This window comes from Orycteropus afer, unplaced genomic scaffold, assembly GCF_000298275.1.
Source record: "Orycteropus afer afer isolate SDZICR_OR568_19922 unplaced genomic scaffold, OryAfe1.0 scaffold00196, whole genome shotgun sequence".
Taxonomy (NCBI): Eukaryota; Metazoa; Chordata; class Mammalia; order Tubulidentata; family Orycteropodidae; genus Orycteropus; species Orycteropus afer.
The window spans coordinates 3,200,862-3,221,554 of NW_006921783.1; the positions used below are offsets into that span (position 1 = coordinate 3,200,862).

At 37.8% G+C, this 20,693-nt stretch overlaps 1 protein-coding gene across 1 annotated transcript in view; it reads right to left on the reverse strand.

The window, feature by feature from the left end:
• The window catches only part of BCAS3 (BCAS3 microtubule associated cell migration factor), a 727,666-nt gene that overhangs the window by 325,267 nt on the left and 381,706 nt on the right, over window positions 1–20,693 (reverse strand). Inside the window, exons 20-21 of the mRNA XM_042781927.1 lie at window positions 15,106–15,206; window positions 7,151–7,347 (exon numbers count right to left, since the gene is read on the reverse strand). Coding sequence (XP_042637861.1) covers window positions 7,151–7,347; window positions 15,106–15,206 — 298 coding nt within the window. The remainder of the gene's footprint in view (window positions 1–7,150; window positions 7,348–15,105; window positions 15,207–20,693) is intronic.

Here is a 20,693-nt window from a genome sequence, read left to right on the forward strand (position 1 = left end):
CTGGCGTCAAAACTGCTGCTTGCTACAACAGACCTTAAATCAGGAGTGCTGGAATAGCCCAATCCATTAAAGAACTGCTCATTCTAAAACCAGACAAGCAGGGGAGCAGCACAAGCCTAAGCAGGGCAGATAAGCTCTCCCCTCCCCATTCCTCCTGATGTATCTTGGTATTTTATATTCAGTCACCTTCTAAATAACGGATTGAAAAGTTAACCTTAATTCAAAGGGGTAAATAAGTAGAATGGGAAAGTAACTAAAATATTTTATTCTGAGGTGTTAGGCACTTGCAAGTGATACGTATGAAAAATTTTGAGAATCCCCATATAACCCATGAATTGTACCATAGCTAGTAATGTCCTCTGTATAAAGCAGCAATGTGTGACTCAAAATATTAACTTGTTCTTTTAAAATCCTTAATGGAAGTTATTTCATAAATGACAACAAGCATAGGATAAAAATGTTGTGTTGGACTGTATAACATGGATGAACTTGAAGGACAGTATCCTGAGTTGAAATAAGTCAATCACAGAAAGACAAATATGGTATTAGTTCATTATTGTAAAAAGTCAAGGCAAGGTTTATATATGGAAGGAAACTTTCTTTGTTGGTTACCAGGGGTAGGAAAGGAGAGGAGGGGAGGGGAGAACATTGCAAAAATAAAATAAATAAATAAATGCTATGACAGGATGTGGGTGCAGATGATTGAGCTGGGATCACTACTAACAAACCGAGCTAACCTTATAAAATTAGCAACTAGCATAGAAGATTCAATTAGAGCCTCAGCAAAACTGTAATTTACTACAAACAATTTGAATTTCCCTGAAAATTACAAATCTATAAATGCAAAGGATATAATTCTCCCTGTATTACAATAAATACTATCAACCTAAACATCTTTGTATGACAGGTGATATGAGATATGAGAGTCCAAGGCAACTTGAAGGGGAAAAAAAATACCTGTTATAATAATACATGTAAGTATTTCTAGTAATTAATTTACTAAATAAATATTTCCTAAATATTAGTCATGTGTCAGTATTATTCTGAGAATAAGCATGAAAGAAAACATGGACAGTAAGTCTATCTGCAGATATGTGGTAGATGACATAAACATAGCTGATTTGATGCGAAAGAACACTGAAGTCTGAAAATAAATGACATAGAAAGCAAAAGCACAGAATGAGGTGGGGGGAATATATATGCATAGTCCACAGACAATACAGAAGATCTTGGGAATCGGTAACAGGAAGTAGATCACTGAGACTACTGGGAAATGCATATATTGAGAGGAGCCAGAAGTGTACTTTGAGTGCAGGATTAGGAAAAGCAGAGTCTTGGTTTGGGGGACCAAGCATGATAAATGCCCACCATTCACCTGTCAATTTGTTATACTGTGGTGGCTTGGGTGTTCTTGCAATGCTAGAAGATATGTCACCAGTATTTAAAATGCCAGCAGGGTCACCACTGGTGAACAGGTTCCAGACCAAGAGAGACCAGGAAGAAGGATGTGGTGGTCTGTTTCTGAAAAAATTTTCCAGTGAAACCCTTATAAATAGCAGTGGAACACTGTCTGATATAGTGCTAGAAGTTGAGCCCCTTAGATTGAAAGGCATTCAAAATATGACTGGCAAAGAGCTGCCTTCTCAAACTAGAGTCAACCTTAAATGACGTGAATGGAGTAAAGCTTTCAGGACCTTCATTTGCCAAGGTGGCATGAGTCAAAATGAGAAGTAATAGCTGCAAACACCCATTAATAATTGGAAGAACGGATGTACAAAGTATGAATTTACGAAGATTGGAAGTCATCAAAAATTAAATGGAACATGTAAAGATTGATACCCTAGGTGTCATGGATTGAATTGTGCCCCACCCCCAAAAAAATTTGTGTCAACTTGGCTGGGCTATGATTCTCAGTGGTTTAGAAGTTTAGCAATGATGTAATATGGCAGATACCCCATGAGGTGATAAGCCAGTCAGGTGTGAAAGGATTAAGATTAAAGGTGGGTTGCAACACCCTTAGTCTCATCATAGCCCTGATCAGATGTAAGGAGAGCTTCCCTAGGGTGTGGCCCGCAACACCTTTTATCTTATAAGAGATAAAGAGAGAGAGAAAGGAGCAGAGAAGGGGGACCTACAACCACCAAGAAAGAAGATTCAGGAGTGGAGCATGTCCTTGGGACCCAGGGTCTCTGTGCTGGGACCCTCCTAGGAACAACAGACAGACAGAATGAGAAACTCTTCACCTGGAGCCAGCACTTTGAACTTGGACTTCTAGCCTTCTAAACTGTAAAAGAAATTTCTATTTGTTAAAGCCACCTACTTGTGGAATGTCTGTTGTAGCAGTACTAGAGAACTAAAACATTAGGTAGTACAAACCAAACCAAACTCATTGCCTCTGAGTCAGATCCGACTGGAAGCAACCCCACCCTGGGTTTCTGAGGTGGCATCACTACGGAAGTAGATTGCCCAACCTTCCTTCCGAGGAGTGGCTGGTAGGTTTAAACCACCAGCCTTCTGGTTAGCAGTCAAGTGCCTTAGGCACTACGCCACCAGAGCTTCCCCATTAGGCAGTAGTGAGGTGAAATGTACTAGTATTGGCCATTTTGAATCAGGCAATCATTTGGGTTACCATGACGGGAGTGACGGATTGAAGAGGAATAGCACTGCATTCATCATTGTTGTAGTTTATTAAGATTGTGTGACAACTTGGCTGGGCCTGGTTGAGTGGCTGGGCTGCTAGGTACAGTTATTTCCCATGGTGAGACTGGCAATTAACTCCATGGTGGAATCTACTGAAGCAGCTGAGTAGCTCCTTTAGAGATATGGTCTGCTTCCAGCATATAAGAAGCAGCTTTGAGGAAGGTCTCCAGCTTATGGTATGCTTGGACCCTGCATGTAGCCAAGTCTTCATTCAGTAGTTTGCCATGCCCTGTCAATCTTGGGACTTTTTCTGGACTTGACTTAATGGCCTGTAAATATCAGGACTGTGTCTTTTCACTTGTTGACCTTGGGTTTGTCAGCTTCAACAGCCAGTAGTTGCCTGAGCAAAGAAATACCTCTAGCTTCAGTGGGCTGGGAGCAAAAGGCAGAGCTGAAGCTCAGGGTCAAGAGGCTTCCACCCCACCCCTAGAGCCTGGCATCTGGAATTGGGACTTGTAATCGCAAAAACTGTAAGAGAATAAACTCCTGTTTGTTAAAGGCATTTCACCTGTGATATTTCTGTTAGAGTAGCACAAAGTAACCGAAACAATCATGAAAAAGAGATCCATATTTATACCCACATTCCAAACACAGGTGATCCAACATAATGTAGAAATTATCAAACAGTATCATTAATATCACATGCAAGTAAAATTTTTCTGAAGATAATTCATAAATGGTTGAGGCAGTGAATCAGGGAACTGTCAGAAATTCAAGCTGGATTCAGAAGAGGATGTGGAATATCATTCCTGATATCAAGTGGATCTTGGCTGAAAACAGAGAATACTAGGAAGATAATTACTTGGGTTTTATCAACTTTATAAAGGTATTTTACTGTGTGGATCATAAAAATTATGGACAACATTCCAAAGAATTGTGCTCATGCAGAATCTGTACATAGACCAAGATGAAGTTGTTTGAACAGAACACGAAGAGGCTGTGTGGTTTAAAAGTGTATGTCAAGGTTGATCCTTTCATTACACTTATTTAGTCTGTACACTAAGCAAATAATCCAAGAAGCTGGACTACATGAAGAAGAATGTGGCATGAGGACTAAAGGGAAACTCATTAAGAACTTGCAATATACAGATGACATAATCTTGCTTGCTGAAAGCACAAAAGACTTGACACACTTGTTGATGAAGATCAAAGATCACAGCCTTCAAAATCCTCACAAATGGACCAATAAGAAACATTGTGTTAATAGAGAAAAGATTGAAGTTGTCAAAGATTTCATTTTACTTCGGTCCATAATCAATACCCATGGCAGCAAAGTCAAGAAATCAAACAACGTATTGCATTGGGCAAATATGCTGGAAAAGACCTTTTTAAATTGTTAAAAGAGATATGACCATTAGACCAGAGGAACTAGATGGTGCCTAGCCACCACTATCAACAACTGGGAAAGGGATCAGTGCAGGAGATCCTAGATAGAGTAGGAGAACAATGTAGAACAAAACTCAAAATCATAAAAAAAGCAAAAAAAAAAGACCAGGTTTGCTGGTCTGATAGAGCCTGATGAGACCCCTGACACTATGGCCCCTACTTAATCTTTAGATCTGGAACTGAACTCACTCCTGTGGCTTCTAGCTAAACAATAGACAGGCATATAGGGTGAACATTTACATCAGGGAGATCTACTCCTTACAGCTATTGATCACTAGTGGAAGAACAGAATCTGCACAGGGAGATAGCTCGGGGCAGAAATGCACAGGAAAGAAGGACACAGGGAAGAGGTAAACTACAGGGAGGAAGTCAGAAGAAAGCTGTTACACTGTGGGTAATTGCAGTCAATGTCATGAAACAAAATGTGTACAAATGGCTGTATGGAAAATTAATTTGCTCTGTATACTTTCATCCAACTCACAATAGAAATTTGAAAAAAATTAAATTAATTAATAAAATAAAGTATTAAAAAGCAAAAATGTCACTTTGAAAACTAAGGTGTCCCTGACTCTAGCCATGGTATTCTCAGTTGCCTCATATACAATGAATACAGAAGATTGAAGAAGAATATTAAACATGTTGTAGATGGCCAGAAGTTGAACAAATCTGTCTTAGAAGAAGTACATCCAAAACGCTCCTTAGAAGTCAAGATGGTGAGCTTCACCTCATGTACTCTGGGCATCTTATCAGGAGGCACCAATCTCTGAAGAAGGACCTCACGTTTGGTAAAGTAGAAGGTCAGAAAAAATAAGGAAGACCCTCAATAAGACGGATTAACACAGTGGCTACAACAATGGGCTCAAACAGAGCAATGATTGTGAGGATGGTGCAGGACTGGGTAGTGTTTTGTTCTCTGGTACACAGGGTCACTATGAGTTGGAACCAACTTGACGGCTCTTAAAAACAACATGTTAAATGCATGGTGTCTTGAGATGAATGATTTGGTGGAAGCATAATGGGTTTTCGTGGAAGATTAGAGGTTGGTAAGCAAAATCAAACAGATTATGGGGGCCTGTAATGCCAAGCATTTTGAATGAAGTACGAATTGCAGAAAAAGGGGAACTCTTGAGAGCACAGAATGCAAGTATATGAGTGTGTTGTGAGGAAGAAAGAACTGAGAGGGAGGCATGAGATGATGCAGTGGGTCTTTTAATAAAGATTATAGTAGTGAAAGTTGAAAATACTGATGTACAAATATGCATCACTGCCCCAGGGGACAATATGGTAGACTTCTAACATCCATTTCACCCCTAGCTTATTTTTGTAAGCTAGTCATGGTAACCCCATCCACTGGGGCAGGGACTAGTTTGCCCAGATCTGAGCAAGCCTAAGCAAATTTGGGGTAGTGAGAAGAGAAAAAAAAAAAAGGTTCATATTCTTGAGAGCAACAGGAAGCTGGTCTGTTAGATGTGTTTAGTTCATCCAAAGTAAAGCTCCCTCTTCTGGTCTAAACAACTTCTTGTTGTTGTTTTTGTTACATGCCATTGAGTCGGACCTGACTCACAGTGACCCCTCCTTGGGTTTCCGAGGCAGTATCACTACAGAAGTAGATTGCCCCATCTTCCTTTCAAGGAGTGGATGGTGGGTTTGAACCGCCAGCCTTCTGGTTAGCAGTCAAGTGCCTTAGCCACTATGCTACCAGAGCTCCCAATCTTCTTATTACTAAGTCAATTTACATTGAGTTTTGTGAATGATCTAGATATGGGGGTGGGTTGTTGGTTGGGGTATAAGTGAAACAAGATTGGCCATAAATTGACATGTTGAAGCTGGGCAACAGATATTATCTTGACCTTTATATATATGTTTGGAATTTTCCATAATAAAAAAAGATGAAAATAAAAACAAATTGGTTGGAGTAATGGAAATGTTCTGAAAATAGATAGTGATGAGGTTTACAACATGATGAATATATTAAACAATATGCTTTAAAATGGTGAATTTCATATTATATGATTTATATCTCAATTAAAATAAAATAAATTGGTATTGCCGTTACTTACAGCTGAAAGCAAACTAGTAAGTATGATCAATTTGTCCAGAGCTAATCTTGAGCAGAAAATTAGGCTCTGCTTTGCCTACATTAGTTGTTTCTCGGGTCTTTTAACACACACTTCATTTTTACATTTTAAGTCTTTGCTCTAAGTAAGGAGCTGCCATGAAGTTACACGATTCCCTTACAGATACAGCAATAACAGGAAAATGTGCCTTTTTTCCATTTTGGTTAGGAGTCTTCCTTCCACGATGAGTTAAGGAAAAAAAAAAAAAGAAGTCTGAAAAAGGATTCAACAATTTAAAGGAGAAACTAAGGCCAACAGCCATAGTGCTTTGAGGCCTAGAGAAATGTAGGAGAACCAGAGGGAAAAAGCTGGGGTAGAGTGATAATAAAGAAGTATTTCTAACTGGATGCTGAGAAGGAAATGATATTAAAAAGGATACTTCTAGTTGAAAGTTACTTCCGATTAAATCTGTAATGGAGGCTAAGGTCCAAACCAAGGTCCTATATTCTCAAACTCTTCAATGGAAATTACAAATGAAATCAAAAGAAATTCATAAACCTGCTGCCTAATGTAAATGTTTCTAAAGTTTATATAATTCCACTAAACAGGACAATATTCTAATAAAACATACATAATTTAAAGTTGTTTAGAAGAAAGATGCAGCATTAGATGAAAATCACAGATGAAATACAATTGGAAGGTGATGTCAGCATCAGAGACATTGTGTACAGAGGTTATTATCAGACTTCAAGCAATTAGAAATGTGAGCAAGGCACCATAAAATTGGATGGCTTTAAAAATTGCACTTAAATACTCAATCTAGGGAAATATTTATTGGATGTGAGGGATATGCGAAGAAATGATACTAAATCACAAGTAACATTGGGTATAAGTCTGCCAGATGATACCATGCTAAAAGGAGCAATGTAAACATTTCCTTGAACACTCATTTCAAACGGACACATTAACTACATCATTCAAATCATTCCATAGTTCTTACTTCCTACCTGAGACTGTTGAGATCAAGATCATCTGTATCAAAATCCAAAAGGGGCTGTGGAGTATCACTCGGACCATGTGACTGCAACACAGATGAACTGGATGATATGACTGTGGTTTGGCCTGAGGGATGGATGGTTTTGAACTGGAACTGTGGACCCATCCACAGACGTCTATGGGGTCCAGTGTGTGTTACAATTTCAACCTGAAAAAGATTAGGAATTGTGAGTGAAATGTATTATGAGTTCCCTTTGAGAGCCTTTCATGACCCCATGCTTTCTCTTAATACAGCATACCTCGGAGATATTACAGGTTCAGTTCCAGTCCACCATGATGAAGCTAATATCACAGTAAGGTCAGTCCCATGATTTTTTTGATTTCCCAGTGCACATAAAAGTTATGCTTACACTATACTATAATCTATTTAGTGTGCAAAGCATTGTGAAAAAGTTGAAATATTGTGAGAATTATCAAAATGTGACACAGAGACACAAAGTGAGAACATGCTGCTGGAAAAATGGCACCAATAAACTTGCTTGACACAGGGTTTCCACAAACCTTCAATGGTAAAAAATGCAATATTGGTGAAATGCTATAAAGCAAAGCACAATAAAAATAAGAAGTCCATCTTAACCACAAGAGAGGACTAGAGCACCCATAAACAAAAGGTATAATCACAGCTGTGGTACTTAAGGTTATGTGTCAACTTGGGTGGGCCTGGTTTTGAGTGGCTAGGCAGATAGATGTAGTGATTCCCAACAATGAGACTGGTAACCATCTTCCTGATGGAATCCATTACAGCCTCCTAGGTTTTAAAGAGTCAGATCTTCATAAACTTGGTTCTGGAGTGCGGAGATGCCATTCATGAAAGCCAGTGGGATGGGGCCATAGCTGCTGCCAAAAAGTGAGGGGGCAGGGCTGCCATGCCAAAGGGGCAGAAGAATGGGGCATGTCAAGCCAAAGGGGTAAGCTCAGCACTCAGATGGACTAGGAGACTCAGGCCACTCAATGAAGGGGCTCTATATAGGTGCCAAATTGACAAAGAATGAAATTGTGGTAGTTATGTGGCTTAGTGACTAAGGCATTTGACTACTAACCAGAAGGCTGGCGGTTCAAATCCATTAGTCACTCGTCGGAAGGACAATTGGGCAATCTACTTCCGTAGTGATACCACTTTGGAAACCCAAGGAGGGGTCACTATGAGTCGGATCCGACTTGATGGCAGTAAGTTTAGAGTTTAAGGTTATGTGTCACTTTGGCTGGGCCTGGTTTTGAGTGGCTGAGCAGCTGGATGTAGTATTCCCCATGATGAGATGGGTAATCAACTCCATTTTGGAATCTACTGTGAGGAGCTGAGTAGCTGTTTCAGGGATGTGGTGTGCTTCCAGTATATAAGAAGTAGCTTTGAGGAGACTTCTAGTAGGATGGTGAACAGGCAGACAAGCTACACAGACCTTCAACAAAGAAAAGAGAAACCGGTTTTCACAGATACAGAAGATAATCCTGGAGCCCTAAGCTTTGAAAGGAAGAATATGAAAGTGGATTAAACACCAACTAGTAGAAGAAACTAAATGAAAACAGTGAATACGGAGACAAATGGAGCTGCAGACTGTCAGATATACTGACAGCATGGACAGCCTGAATATTTTGAAGTTGTGTTAGGACCTGAGAATTAACCTAAAAATTGGCCCTGCACCCCAAGGGCTACATGGATGACTATGCTGGGGGCTGATGACTAAAAAAGGAAACAGCAAGGAAGGGGACAAACTGAGCTGTGGACTTTTGGCTGTCTGGAGGGTACAGCCATTTTGAATGTTTACAAGTGGCAGCCATTTCGGGTATTTAAAATGACAGCAATCTTGTTCAGATTCCAGGGACCTAAGAATAGGCTCTGCTGTGCCAAAGACAAGAAGGACATATGGGAGGCTGACAACTGGAAAGGGGACAGGTGGTGAGTGCATAAATGCTGCTGACTAGTGAATAAAGGAGCACAGTACCCTGCTTACTCGGATAACATCCACACAAGATGAAAATTTCGGACGAATCACTTCAACATACAATCACCAACTGAATATAAACAAAAAAAGTCACAATGTCTCTGAGACAACAGACCATCACAGTCCACATAAAGAAGCAAGATAAAGCAGGAGAAACAAGGGACCAGGACACAGACCCAGAACACATCCCTGAGGAAGAAGCAGCATTGGAACTCCCTGATAAGGAATTCAAAAGAATTATATTTAGGTACTTTCAACGGATTGAGAGACAGATCAAGAAAACACTTGACAAAACTGAGGAAAACACAGAGAAAACCCTAGAACAATTTCAGAAGAAAATATAAGAACAAAATGACAAAATAGATGAAAAATAGGAAATGATAAAAAAAATCTTCAGATAGAAATCCAGAAGATTAGTATTAAATTTTCAGAAATAGATAACATATTGAAGGGACAAAGGAGTAGAACTGAATCGATGGAAGACAGAATCAGTGAGATTGAAGACAAATATCTCAATACTTCTTTGGAAAGGAATCAATCAGAAAAAAGACCAAAACAAAATGAAGAAAGCCTAACGTTCATGTGGGATACCATCAAAAGGAACAACCTATGTGTAACTGGAATTCCAGAACAGGAAGAGACAAATAAAACCACAGAAAAAATTATCAAAGATTTGTTGGAAGAGAATTTCCCTAATATGATGAAAGACAAAAATATGTCCAGTCAAGAAGTCCAACAAACCCCAAGCAGGATAGACCCCAAAAGAAAAACACCAAGACATATTATCATCAAACTCACCAAAACCAAAGACAAGGAAAGAATCCATAAAGCAGCACAAGAAAAACAAAAAATTACCTACAAAGGCCAACCAATAAGACTAAGCTCTGATTTCTCAGCAGAAACCATGCAGGTGAGAAGGCAATGGTATGATATATATCAAACACTGAAAGAAAAAAAAAAATTCCAACCAAGAAATATATATCCAGCAAAAGTGTCCCTCAAATATCACGGTGAAATTAGGACATTTCCAGATAAGCAGTAATTAAGGGAATTTGTTAAAATCAGACCAATCTTACAGACCAATCTTACAAGAGATGCTAAAGGGAGTCCATTGGACAGACAACCAACAACAGCAAACAACCACCAACCAGTAACACATATGATGACATAACCCAGAAACCAACCCAGTTATGGAAGTATCCAAAGTAAATAAGCTTACAAGTGTAAACAGGGAACCAGAGACATCAATTAGCAAATGAGTACAACTACAAACCAAAAAGAGGGAAAAAACTGTGTAGTTACAGAACTTCTAAATGGTGAGGAAGTCAAGATAACTGCAAAATAGAATAGACTGTTCTAAACTTGGGAAGAAAATTATAAATCACAGGGTAACCTCAAAGAAAAATAAACCTTCACATCAGAATAAAAAAGAGGAAAAGCACAAATAAATACTAAACAATAGCAACAAAGGAAATGATGACATGATTCATAAAACAATGCAGCACAGAAAATTATATATATATGGAACAAAGAAATCAGAAACACCATGAAAAAAACACGTAACAAAATGACAGCAACAAATTCATACTTGTTGATAATTACAACCAGTGTCAATGGATTAAATCCACCACTCAGGAAATGGAGAGTTGCAGACTGGATAAGAAAACATAACCCAACAATATGCTGTCTACAAGGACACACCTTAGAGAGAAAGACAAAAACAGACTAAAAGTCAAAGGTTGGAAAAAGATGTATCCAACAAATGGCAACCATAAAAGAGTAGGAGTGGGAATAGTAATTTCTGATAAAATTGACTTTAAGACAAAAACCACCAAAAGAGACAAGGAAGTACATTATATAATGATTAAAGGATCGACTGAACTAGACCAAAAATAAATAAATAAATAAAACCAGACTGCCATGAAGTCGATGCTGACTTATAGCGACCCCTCCTTGGGTTTCGGTATCGCTACAGAAGCAGATTGCCCAATCTTCCTTCTGAGGAGTGGCTGGGATGTTTGAACTACCAGTTTTCTGGTTAGCAGTCACATGCCTTAGGCACTATGCCACCAGAGCAGAGCTCCCAAATATGCATCCAATGAAAGAGCACCAAAATACATAAATCAGACTTTAACAGAAATGAAAAGACAAATAGATGACTCCATAGTCATAGTATGAGACTTTAATATACCACTTTCAATGAAAGACAAAACTGGAAAGAAACTCAACAAAGACACAAAAGAACTAAACAATACCATCTACCAACTTGACCTTATAGAGATCTACACAACACTTCACCCAACAATAGCACAATATGCAATCTTTTCCGGTGCACATGGAACATTTTCCAGGATACACCATATATTAGGCCACAAAGCATGCCTTAATACATTTAAAAACATTGGAATACTGCAAAGCATCTTCTGAGTTCACAGTGCTATAAAATTAGAAATCAACAATAGGAAGATAAATGGAACAAGAGCAAACACATGGAAAATGATTAACACCCTCCTTGAAAATGACTGGATAACAGAAGAAATAAAAAATGAAATTAAAAAATTCATTGAATCAAATAAGAATGAAAACACAACATACCAAAATCTTTGAGACACAGCAAAAGCAGTGACTAGAGGCCAATTTATAGCAATAAAGGTACACATTATAAAAGAAGAAAGAGCCAAAATCAACACCTTAACCCAACATCTCCCAAAATTAGAAAAAGAGCAGCAAAAAAACCTATAGTCACCAGAAGAAAAGAAATAAAGATTCAAGCAGAAATCAATGAAACAGAAAATATAAAGAAAACAGAAAAAAATTCAACAAGACTAGAAGCTGTTTTTTTAAAAAAACATTAATAAAATTGACAAACCACTGGCAAATTTAACAAAGGAAAAGAGGGAAAAAATACAAATAACATGAAGAAATGAATTGGGTGACATCACAACAGAACCAACAGAAATTAAAAGGATAATATCAGGATATTTTGAAGAACTATAACAAATTTGAAAATCAAGAAAAAATGGACAGATTTCTAGACACATACTACTTACGTAAACTAACACAGACTGAGGTAGAAAATTTGAACAGATCCATAACAAAAGAAGAAATTGAACAACAGGTCATAAAAAAAATTACCAACAACAAAAAATACCTGGCTCGGATGGTTTCACTGGAGAATTCTACCAAAGGTTCAGAGAAGAACTGACACCAATCCTACTCAAACTATTCTGGAACACAGAAAAGGATGGAATCCCCCCAAATTCATTTTATGAAGCAAGTATAACTTTGATACCAAAACCAGGCAAAGACATCACTAAAAAGGAAAACTACAGACCAGTATCCCTCATGAATATAGATACAAAAATCCTCAACAAAATCCTAGCCAATAAAATCTAACAACATATTAAATAATAATAATAATAATACATTATGACCTAGTGGGATTCATACCAGGTATTCAAGGATGGCTCAACATTAGAAAAACAATCAATGTCATCCATTACATAAATAAAAACAAAGGAAAAGAACCACATGATCATATCTATCGATATAGAAAAGGCATTTGATAAAATCCAACACCCATTCCTGTAAAAACTCTCAGCAAAATGGGAACAGAAGGAACATTCCTCAACATTATAAAGGGATATATAAAGGGATATATGCAAAATCAACAGCCAACATTATTCTCAATGTTGTGTCATAAACATTGACACAAGCATTGTATGTGCTGCAGACAGTAATACCAAAATGCTTTATGAACTCCATGCTCTTTGGAGGGAATAAGGAACATGGCCAATGTTATATTAAACATTGTAAAGATAAGGCAGAAAGTAGTAGCCAATAGCCAAACCAGAAAATATACACATTACATGATTTTACAAATGAGCAACTTAAGTAAGATGTCAAATACAGAAACCTTTGGTGAAAGACTATATCTAAGTGTCTTGTAATTATTACATCCATATCTGTGCACATATTTTATGGAACTTACATTCAATGTGCCTTATTTTTGCCCTTAGTTCTTTCAAATTTAATCAAATTTCTATGACTGTGGTGATTAATTCTTAAAAAAACATAACTGAGAAAGTTCACAGAGCATGGCTCTGTGTTTATGACTCTGTAAGGGCAAAAGAATCATGGTCTTGGAACAATATTCACATTCCCACTAACCATGGGGAGAAAACAACTGATTGAGGACAGTGATTTCTGACTCGAGTAGCTGTATTCAGCAACGTAAATTAGGCCACAGAGAAAACATTCTGTATATTTTAAGCTCAAACCATCAGTGTCACAGAGCCGAGAGGTAAACAGATGCCTTGTGCAATTTCACTGAGGCGATGGCCAGATGTTCCTATTCACTCTCCTGTTGTGTGCATGACAAACATATTGTATGTAGTTTCACACTGACAGCACACATTACCCCTTTTTCTAATTGAAAAGTTGAAGTGAAGGACAGTGGTTTTTTTGCCAGCATTCTATTATGAAGGACAACATTTTGATTCCGAAAACAACACATGCACTTTAGGTTTACTTTATCTTTATTTCCTCAAGAAAACGATGGATCGCCAGATGCCAGGAACTGAAGTACTCTGAAGTATCAACCCTCCTTCAAGGAGCTTCCAGTGAGTATTTCTGGTGTAATTAAATGTCTGTTACCTAGGACAGATTCTCCAGTTCCAGCTTCCCTTTGGTTTTCAGGCTACCCTCTCTGACAAAGCAACAAAACGTCAACTGGCCTCCACTTTTTCTGAGGCACCTGTCTGATGAAAAGCCACCCGATTGGTAATCTGAGACAGGTCATTAACTTCACCAAATGATGTCATACTCCCGGCAGACATAACAGTATTTGTAATGAAGTCTTTTGTAATCTCATCATTTTGAAATCTCCTGAAGTTTCTTTTATTTCAAAGCCCTTTAGATGAAGACAGCTTCACCTGGCAAGGGGAGGAAGGGTCAGCTGAAGAACTGGTTTAGAAACTACTGCAGCATGTGCATGAGTTTAGGAAAGAGCACCCAGCTGTGCACCATCAGGGAGCATGCAGTGTGGAATGCTGAACTTCTATAAAGTATAAAACCAGGTTCCAGAAAATTAATCCCAAAGAGCCTGAAGGGCTTCACTGCTTAAACAGCATTAATTCTTTTTCATTTATTTTTACCCTGTTGAAAATGTTTTCCAAGGTGGTGGCTGTTAGTTGCCACTGAGCAGATTTAGACTCATGGCAGCCCCAGGTGTATCAGAGTAGATCTGTGCTTCCATAGTGTTTTAGAAGCTTAATTTTATGCAAGTTGATCACCAGGCTTTTCTTCTGAGGCACCTCTTGGAGATGCAGCAAAAACATATTGTATATACTTTCACACTGACAGCATGATTACCATTTTTTGTAATTGAAAAGCTGAAGTGCAGTGTTCCAAAGAGTCTTTGAAACGTCAAGGTCCTGAGGGGTAGAGCTAGATTGTTTGAAAGATGTGTGTATTTTATGCTGTCAATAGGAAAAAATAAACAAACTCACTGCCCTTGAGTTGACTCGAATCATAGTGACCCCTATTTGGGTTTCCAAGGCAGTATCTCTAGGGAAGTAGACTGCCCAATCTTCCTTCCAAGGAGTGGCTGGTAGGTTTGAGCTGCCAGCCTTCTGGTTAGCAGACAAATTCCTTAGTCACTGCACCACCAGAGCTAACATACATACATACAAACACCAGAATCATTTTATTGTCTTTCCATATTGGTGTGGGATACATACAGATAGCTATATTCACACACATATATGTATGTGTATCACCACACCAGTATTTATGACAAATTTTTAATATGGAAAGAGAGTTGATGAATTCTTGATGATCTTGCAAGGAATTACCAATTCCTTCCACTTTGCTCTAAGGGAAAAAACTTGAAAATCCAAGAATAAAAATAGTCAGTGGATTTCTGCTTTCTTTCACTTTAATTACCCAAACATTTCAGAGTTTACCTGAGAAAGCCATTCTTCATCTTCCTGTCCACTATGGTCAGAAGCTAAACTGTCATAAGACCCATGTCGAGTAATGGGCCCAGGACTTCCAGGAGGAATCACTATAGGAGAAAGAAAACAGATTTCAATCATGTTAAACCACCTGGTGGAAAATGGACTTGGTCATACATTTTTCCATATGAGCACCTGGGATACTGTTGTGATGCACAAGATAAAATATTACTGTTACAGCACAAAAGCAAATCCAACATTTAATAAAAAAGAAAGACTGACATTCTAGAAAGAACTCTAATAAAAAGTACACTTGAAAATATCCATAGGAATTTACCAATACATTAACAATGAATTTTTAAAATAAATGAACAGCTAATTGTATTTTCATAGCACAAGAAATAAACAGCAGTGATAAAACTATTCATTCAGAAATTACTCATGTACTAGGCTTGAAAATGAAGCATATTTCCCAGGCTACAGGATATAGGATAGTTTAATCACCTGCAATTAACAAAGGAATAAAGCAACTGATCTGATGCAGTTCTTCTAAGTTGGGAAGAAAATTTTAAGACAAATATCAACACTAAGATTCTTTAAAATATCTTTTAAAGAGGTAACTATGGGGAGGAAGTGGGAGGGGAGCTGTTGCATTGTGGTAAACTGTGGTCAATGACATGAAACAAAGTATATGTGAACTGCTGTATGGAAAGTGAATTTGCTCTGTAAATCTTCACCCAAATCACAATAATAATAATAATAAAAATACATCTTTTAAATAGTTTTATATAAATGGGAAGAATTAATAATAAAAAACCACTTTCACCTGCCAAAAAAATCTCACTTATTCAAAGAAATATTTCATTTTCTTAGCTACTTCAGTAGTGTCCCTGATTCTTAAGAGATATAATATAGGCTTAAACTACAGAGAGTCTGTTTTCACTTGCAGAGAAAATTTAGTGAAAGCAATAATATTTCAACACACATTTACTGAGTTCCTACTATGAACCAAATATTAAGCTTTGAAAAAGATTAGCTGCTGCTTATTATTATGCAGAGAAATCAAGCAACAAAATACTGGGGTTGGGTGGACAAGATAGAAAAAAAGAGAAAGAGATGAATAACAGTAGGAAAATGTATAGTTTCCCCCCCCCCCCGAGATGAGCATTGATGAAATATGGAAGAAACAGAAAGGAATGAAAAGCAGGAATATGTCATAATTTCCACCACCCAGAGATACTGGTACATACAGCTACATATGCATTTTCCTTAGGCTAGGTTCCTAAAAAGGAAGTCTAAGGATATGAACATTTTAAAATCTCTTGATACATATTCTTATAAAGAGTGATACACTCCTATGAACAGTGACTATGAATGCCAATCTCACTGTATTCTTGCCAACCATTGCATTTTTGGAAAACTGAATCTTAACAGTGAAACAGATACAAATGCAGTAACCATAGTAATAAGCAAGATTTTAAAGGATACATACAAAAAGCTTAACCTAACCTAGGAGAGCTAAAAGGTTACCTAATCCAGTCAATTATTAATCAAACAAACAAACTCATTCAGACGCATAGTAACCCTAAAGGACAGAGTAGAATTGTCCCCATAGGATTTCCAAGGTTGCCTCATCTTTCTCCCACAGAGTGGCTAGTAGGTTAGAATTGCCAGTCTTCTGGTTAGTGGCCCAATGCTTTTAACCACAGTGCCATGAAAGCTCCTTTAACAATATCAGAGGAAAAATACTACTAGATTTGCAGTGGTTAAAACATTCAGTACTAGCTCTTCAAAATCATGCTGCATCCCAAAAAGTAACTGATTACAAAAGCATGACACATAAATGCTATTTAATGATAGCATGAATACAAAAAAAAGTTAGCCAATTATTATTTAATTGGAAATAGTTTTGGTATATACTGAAAGCTGATGAGTAAACTGGTACTTGCAAAAGGCTGAACTATTTGTTGAACAGTCACTTCCTTTCTGATTTCTTACCTTTATAATATAAAATTCAGGCTTTAAAAATATTATTTGAATGGAACAAGAGGATCTTCAAATCCCTACTCCTTAAATACCAGTCAGGATGAATAAACACAAAAAAACCAAACTCACTGCTGTTGGGTTGGTTCTGACTCATAGCGACCCCTCCTTGGATTTCCAAGGCACTATCTCTAAGGAAATAGTTTGCCCAGTCTTCCCCAAGAAGTGGCTGGTGGGTTTTGAACCGCCAGGCTTCTGGTTAGCAGTCAAATGCCTTAAGCACTAGGCCACCAGAGTTCCCAATACAAATATGGACTAATATTTAGAGGTTGGGACATGCTTTAGAAAGCAGATGAGAGCAGAGAAAGTTTTAAGGAGGTGAAGGAATAAGCCATGGAGATATCTAAGGGAAAAGTGTTACAGACAAGGAGAGTACCAAGTATGAAGATTCAGAGGCAGAAGACCAAGGGAATTTGGTGACAGCCAGAAGGCAGTGTGGTTGGCTGCGGTGAGCCAAGTAAGAGTAGAAGATGAGTCAGGCAAACGAGACAGGAGAGGGCGCGTCTACAGATTGTTCACGACGTTCTTGTTTGTTTTTAAAATAATTTAGAGTAGTTCTAGCTTTAAGAACATTATAGAAAACTGTTAGAAAGTTTTACGTAGAACTGAGAAATTATACCTTTGTGTAACTAACCCAACGTTTATTTTCCCAAGAGTTTATGTTGGGCTTTTTATGTCCTGAGCCAAGACCTGCACCTATCACAGAATAAGCACTAAAGAAGTATTAAGACCCATCAGGAAAATAAGGGTAATAAAATGTGATATCTGAATTGACTTCAAAAGAATCCAGTAGCAGACAGGTGGGTATGGAGATGGATTATACACGAAACAAGATGGTCAAGAAGTGATCATTGTTGAAGCTGGATAATAGGTATATGAAGGTTCATTATGCTATAGTTTTTAGTTTTGTGGATGTACGGAATTTCTCAGAGTGAAAAGTTAAAAAAAAGAAGAAAAAGACAAATTCATTCTGCCATCATCTACAATCCAAGAAAGTGGTAAAGATACAAAATATAGATCTATGAAACAATATCATATATCTGAGTCCCAAATTTCCAAATAGGAATTGTAAAAATAATTCCCATACATTTTGTTAGCTAGTAAATAATTCTTCAAATAAAAATGCTTATGATGAAACCATCACAAGATGGGCAATATGAAAAATATACAGATCTAGTGGGATAATCAGGAGCTCTGGTAGCATAGTGCCTAAGGCACTTGACTGCTAACCAGAAGGCTGGTGGTTCAAACCCACCAGCCACTCTTCGGAAGGAAGGCTGGACAATCTACTGTAGTGATACTGCCTCGGAAACCCAAGGAGGGGTCACTGTGAGTTGGGGCTGACTCAATGGCACGTAACAACAGTGGAATAATATTTTTAAACATCAAGTAAATATTCCCCCATCAGCTCTATATGTCCTTATATTCTAAAACTTCCCACATTACAGGTAGAAAGAATATTCCATGTTCACTACCTTGGGAAAGGAATGACATACCAGGCTGTAGAGGAACAAAAAAAAAAAATCCAAACTTTTGTACCAGGAATAAGAAAAAAGATTGAAAAAAATATGGTAATTAAGAGCAAAGCTCTAACCTCCTCATTATTAGCAATTATACCCTGAAACTGGGGCAGAAGTGGTAAAGACAGATGGGAAAAAGAATCTGCAATGAGACGTAGGGAATGATAGAACCCCCAGAAGGGTTCTGGGGATCCAATATCTGTGAAAAACTGTACCTTCACTCTTAGGTAGAGTATGGGGAAGTAGCTTGAGATCCTACATGGAGCAAGAGTAAAAGGTATTCACGCAGTGCACCTGCACATGTAGGTCTATGACAACGTCACCAAGGTCCCCATGGCATGGGTGAGAAGAACATTTGCTATGTTCCCCAAAAGTAGCACAGATATGGCCCAGAGTATTGACAAGCTCTGAAAAGACTTTTCAGTAGAAACAAGGATGGATGCTCTAGATACTTGAACCAAAGACCAGGTAGGGTATTAGGACATCTGAGTGGTGACAGTGAAGACAAGATGTCCCCAAACTGCCCTATCACATACCTTAAACCACACACCTTGGCACTCTACTAATCCTACAGAACTTAGATGTAGGTTTGGAGGGCAGTGTAACTGACTAGAGGGCAGTGGTGGTTCACTGGTAGCATTCTTGTCTTCTATGTGGGAGATCGGGGTTCACTCCTCAGACAAAGCACCTCCTGTGCAGCGGCCACTCGTCTGTCAGTGGAAGCTTGTATGTTGCTATGATGCTGAACAGTTTCAGCAGAGCTTCCAAACTGAAGCACCAGCAAGAAAGGTCTGGCAATCTACTTCTGAAAATCAGCCAATTAAAGCCCTGTGGATCACAACCGCCCAATCTACAACCAACCATGAGGATGGCACAAACTGGGCAGTGTTTCATTTTGTTGTGCACGGAGTCACCATGAGTCAGAGGAAACATGACAGCATCTAACAATAACAATAATAACATAATTGCCTGAGATAAATTTTTCCACATTTTGTTAGAATGGAGGCTCAAAAGTGAACTTTAGTTTATTTATAGAAAAATACAGTTATACATCTTGCAAATCTGAGTTTAATGAATCTGCTACACAAAGAAAAACATTTAATATCTTTCACATTTAGCAGCTGGTTTTAGACAATTAATAAACTTGGTACAGGAAAAGGAAATGGCATCTGGAGATTAAAAATCTCTGCTGCATTCTATTCCTACCTATAGTACAGTAATTTCCAAACATGCATATGCACAAAACTGAAAAATTATATACTGCCAATTTACTGTAGCAAAAACATCTTTGAAAGTACTGCCTTTACACACAGGCATTTGATAAGTATAGATCCCGGAGCAAGGACGGGAGGAGGAGTTCATTGTGATGTAACTGAGCCAGATCTTGTGTACAGTGTGTTCTCAGGAAAGAGGATGATGCTTCCAGTGAGTAAATAGGAAGTAAAAAAAAAATTAAAAACAGAGTATATTTTGCTGTCTTGTATGTGTGTGTACTTATGTTTACGTGTAAAGCAAACAAAAAGAAATTTGCTTCAGGGCAAATTAGTGTTGTTAATCTAAACCCCAAATACTTCCAAGTCTATAGAGCAACATAAGTAAAATTATGAACAGAAAGATTAAATACTCTTTTGATGACATCCCTAAGCCTGAATCTCACGTAACAAAATTCCTAATATTCTGAAACAAAACTACTTATAACTTTTCAAAACTATCAATAATTTGCAAGAATTATGTTTTCTGGCTTTGACATACTATAAAGACTAAAGGGTATAGACATAAAAAAAAGTTACCAACAGAGAAAATGGTATTATATGAGTTAGAGAAAGTTGAAAATATTGCTTTAATGTTGTTAAAATGTAGGTACAGCATTAAGCTATTCACACAATAACTGCTAAATTTGAATTAAAAACACTGTATTAACTAACACACATCTAACGTGCATTTCCCCAAATCTAAAGCTATTTAATACTGGTTAATGGGAGCAAGACAATCTTGTCTGTCAGTTTGTCCTACTGTGGTGACATGTAGACGTGA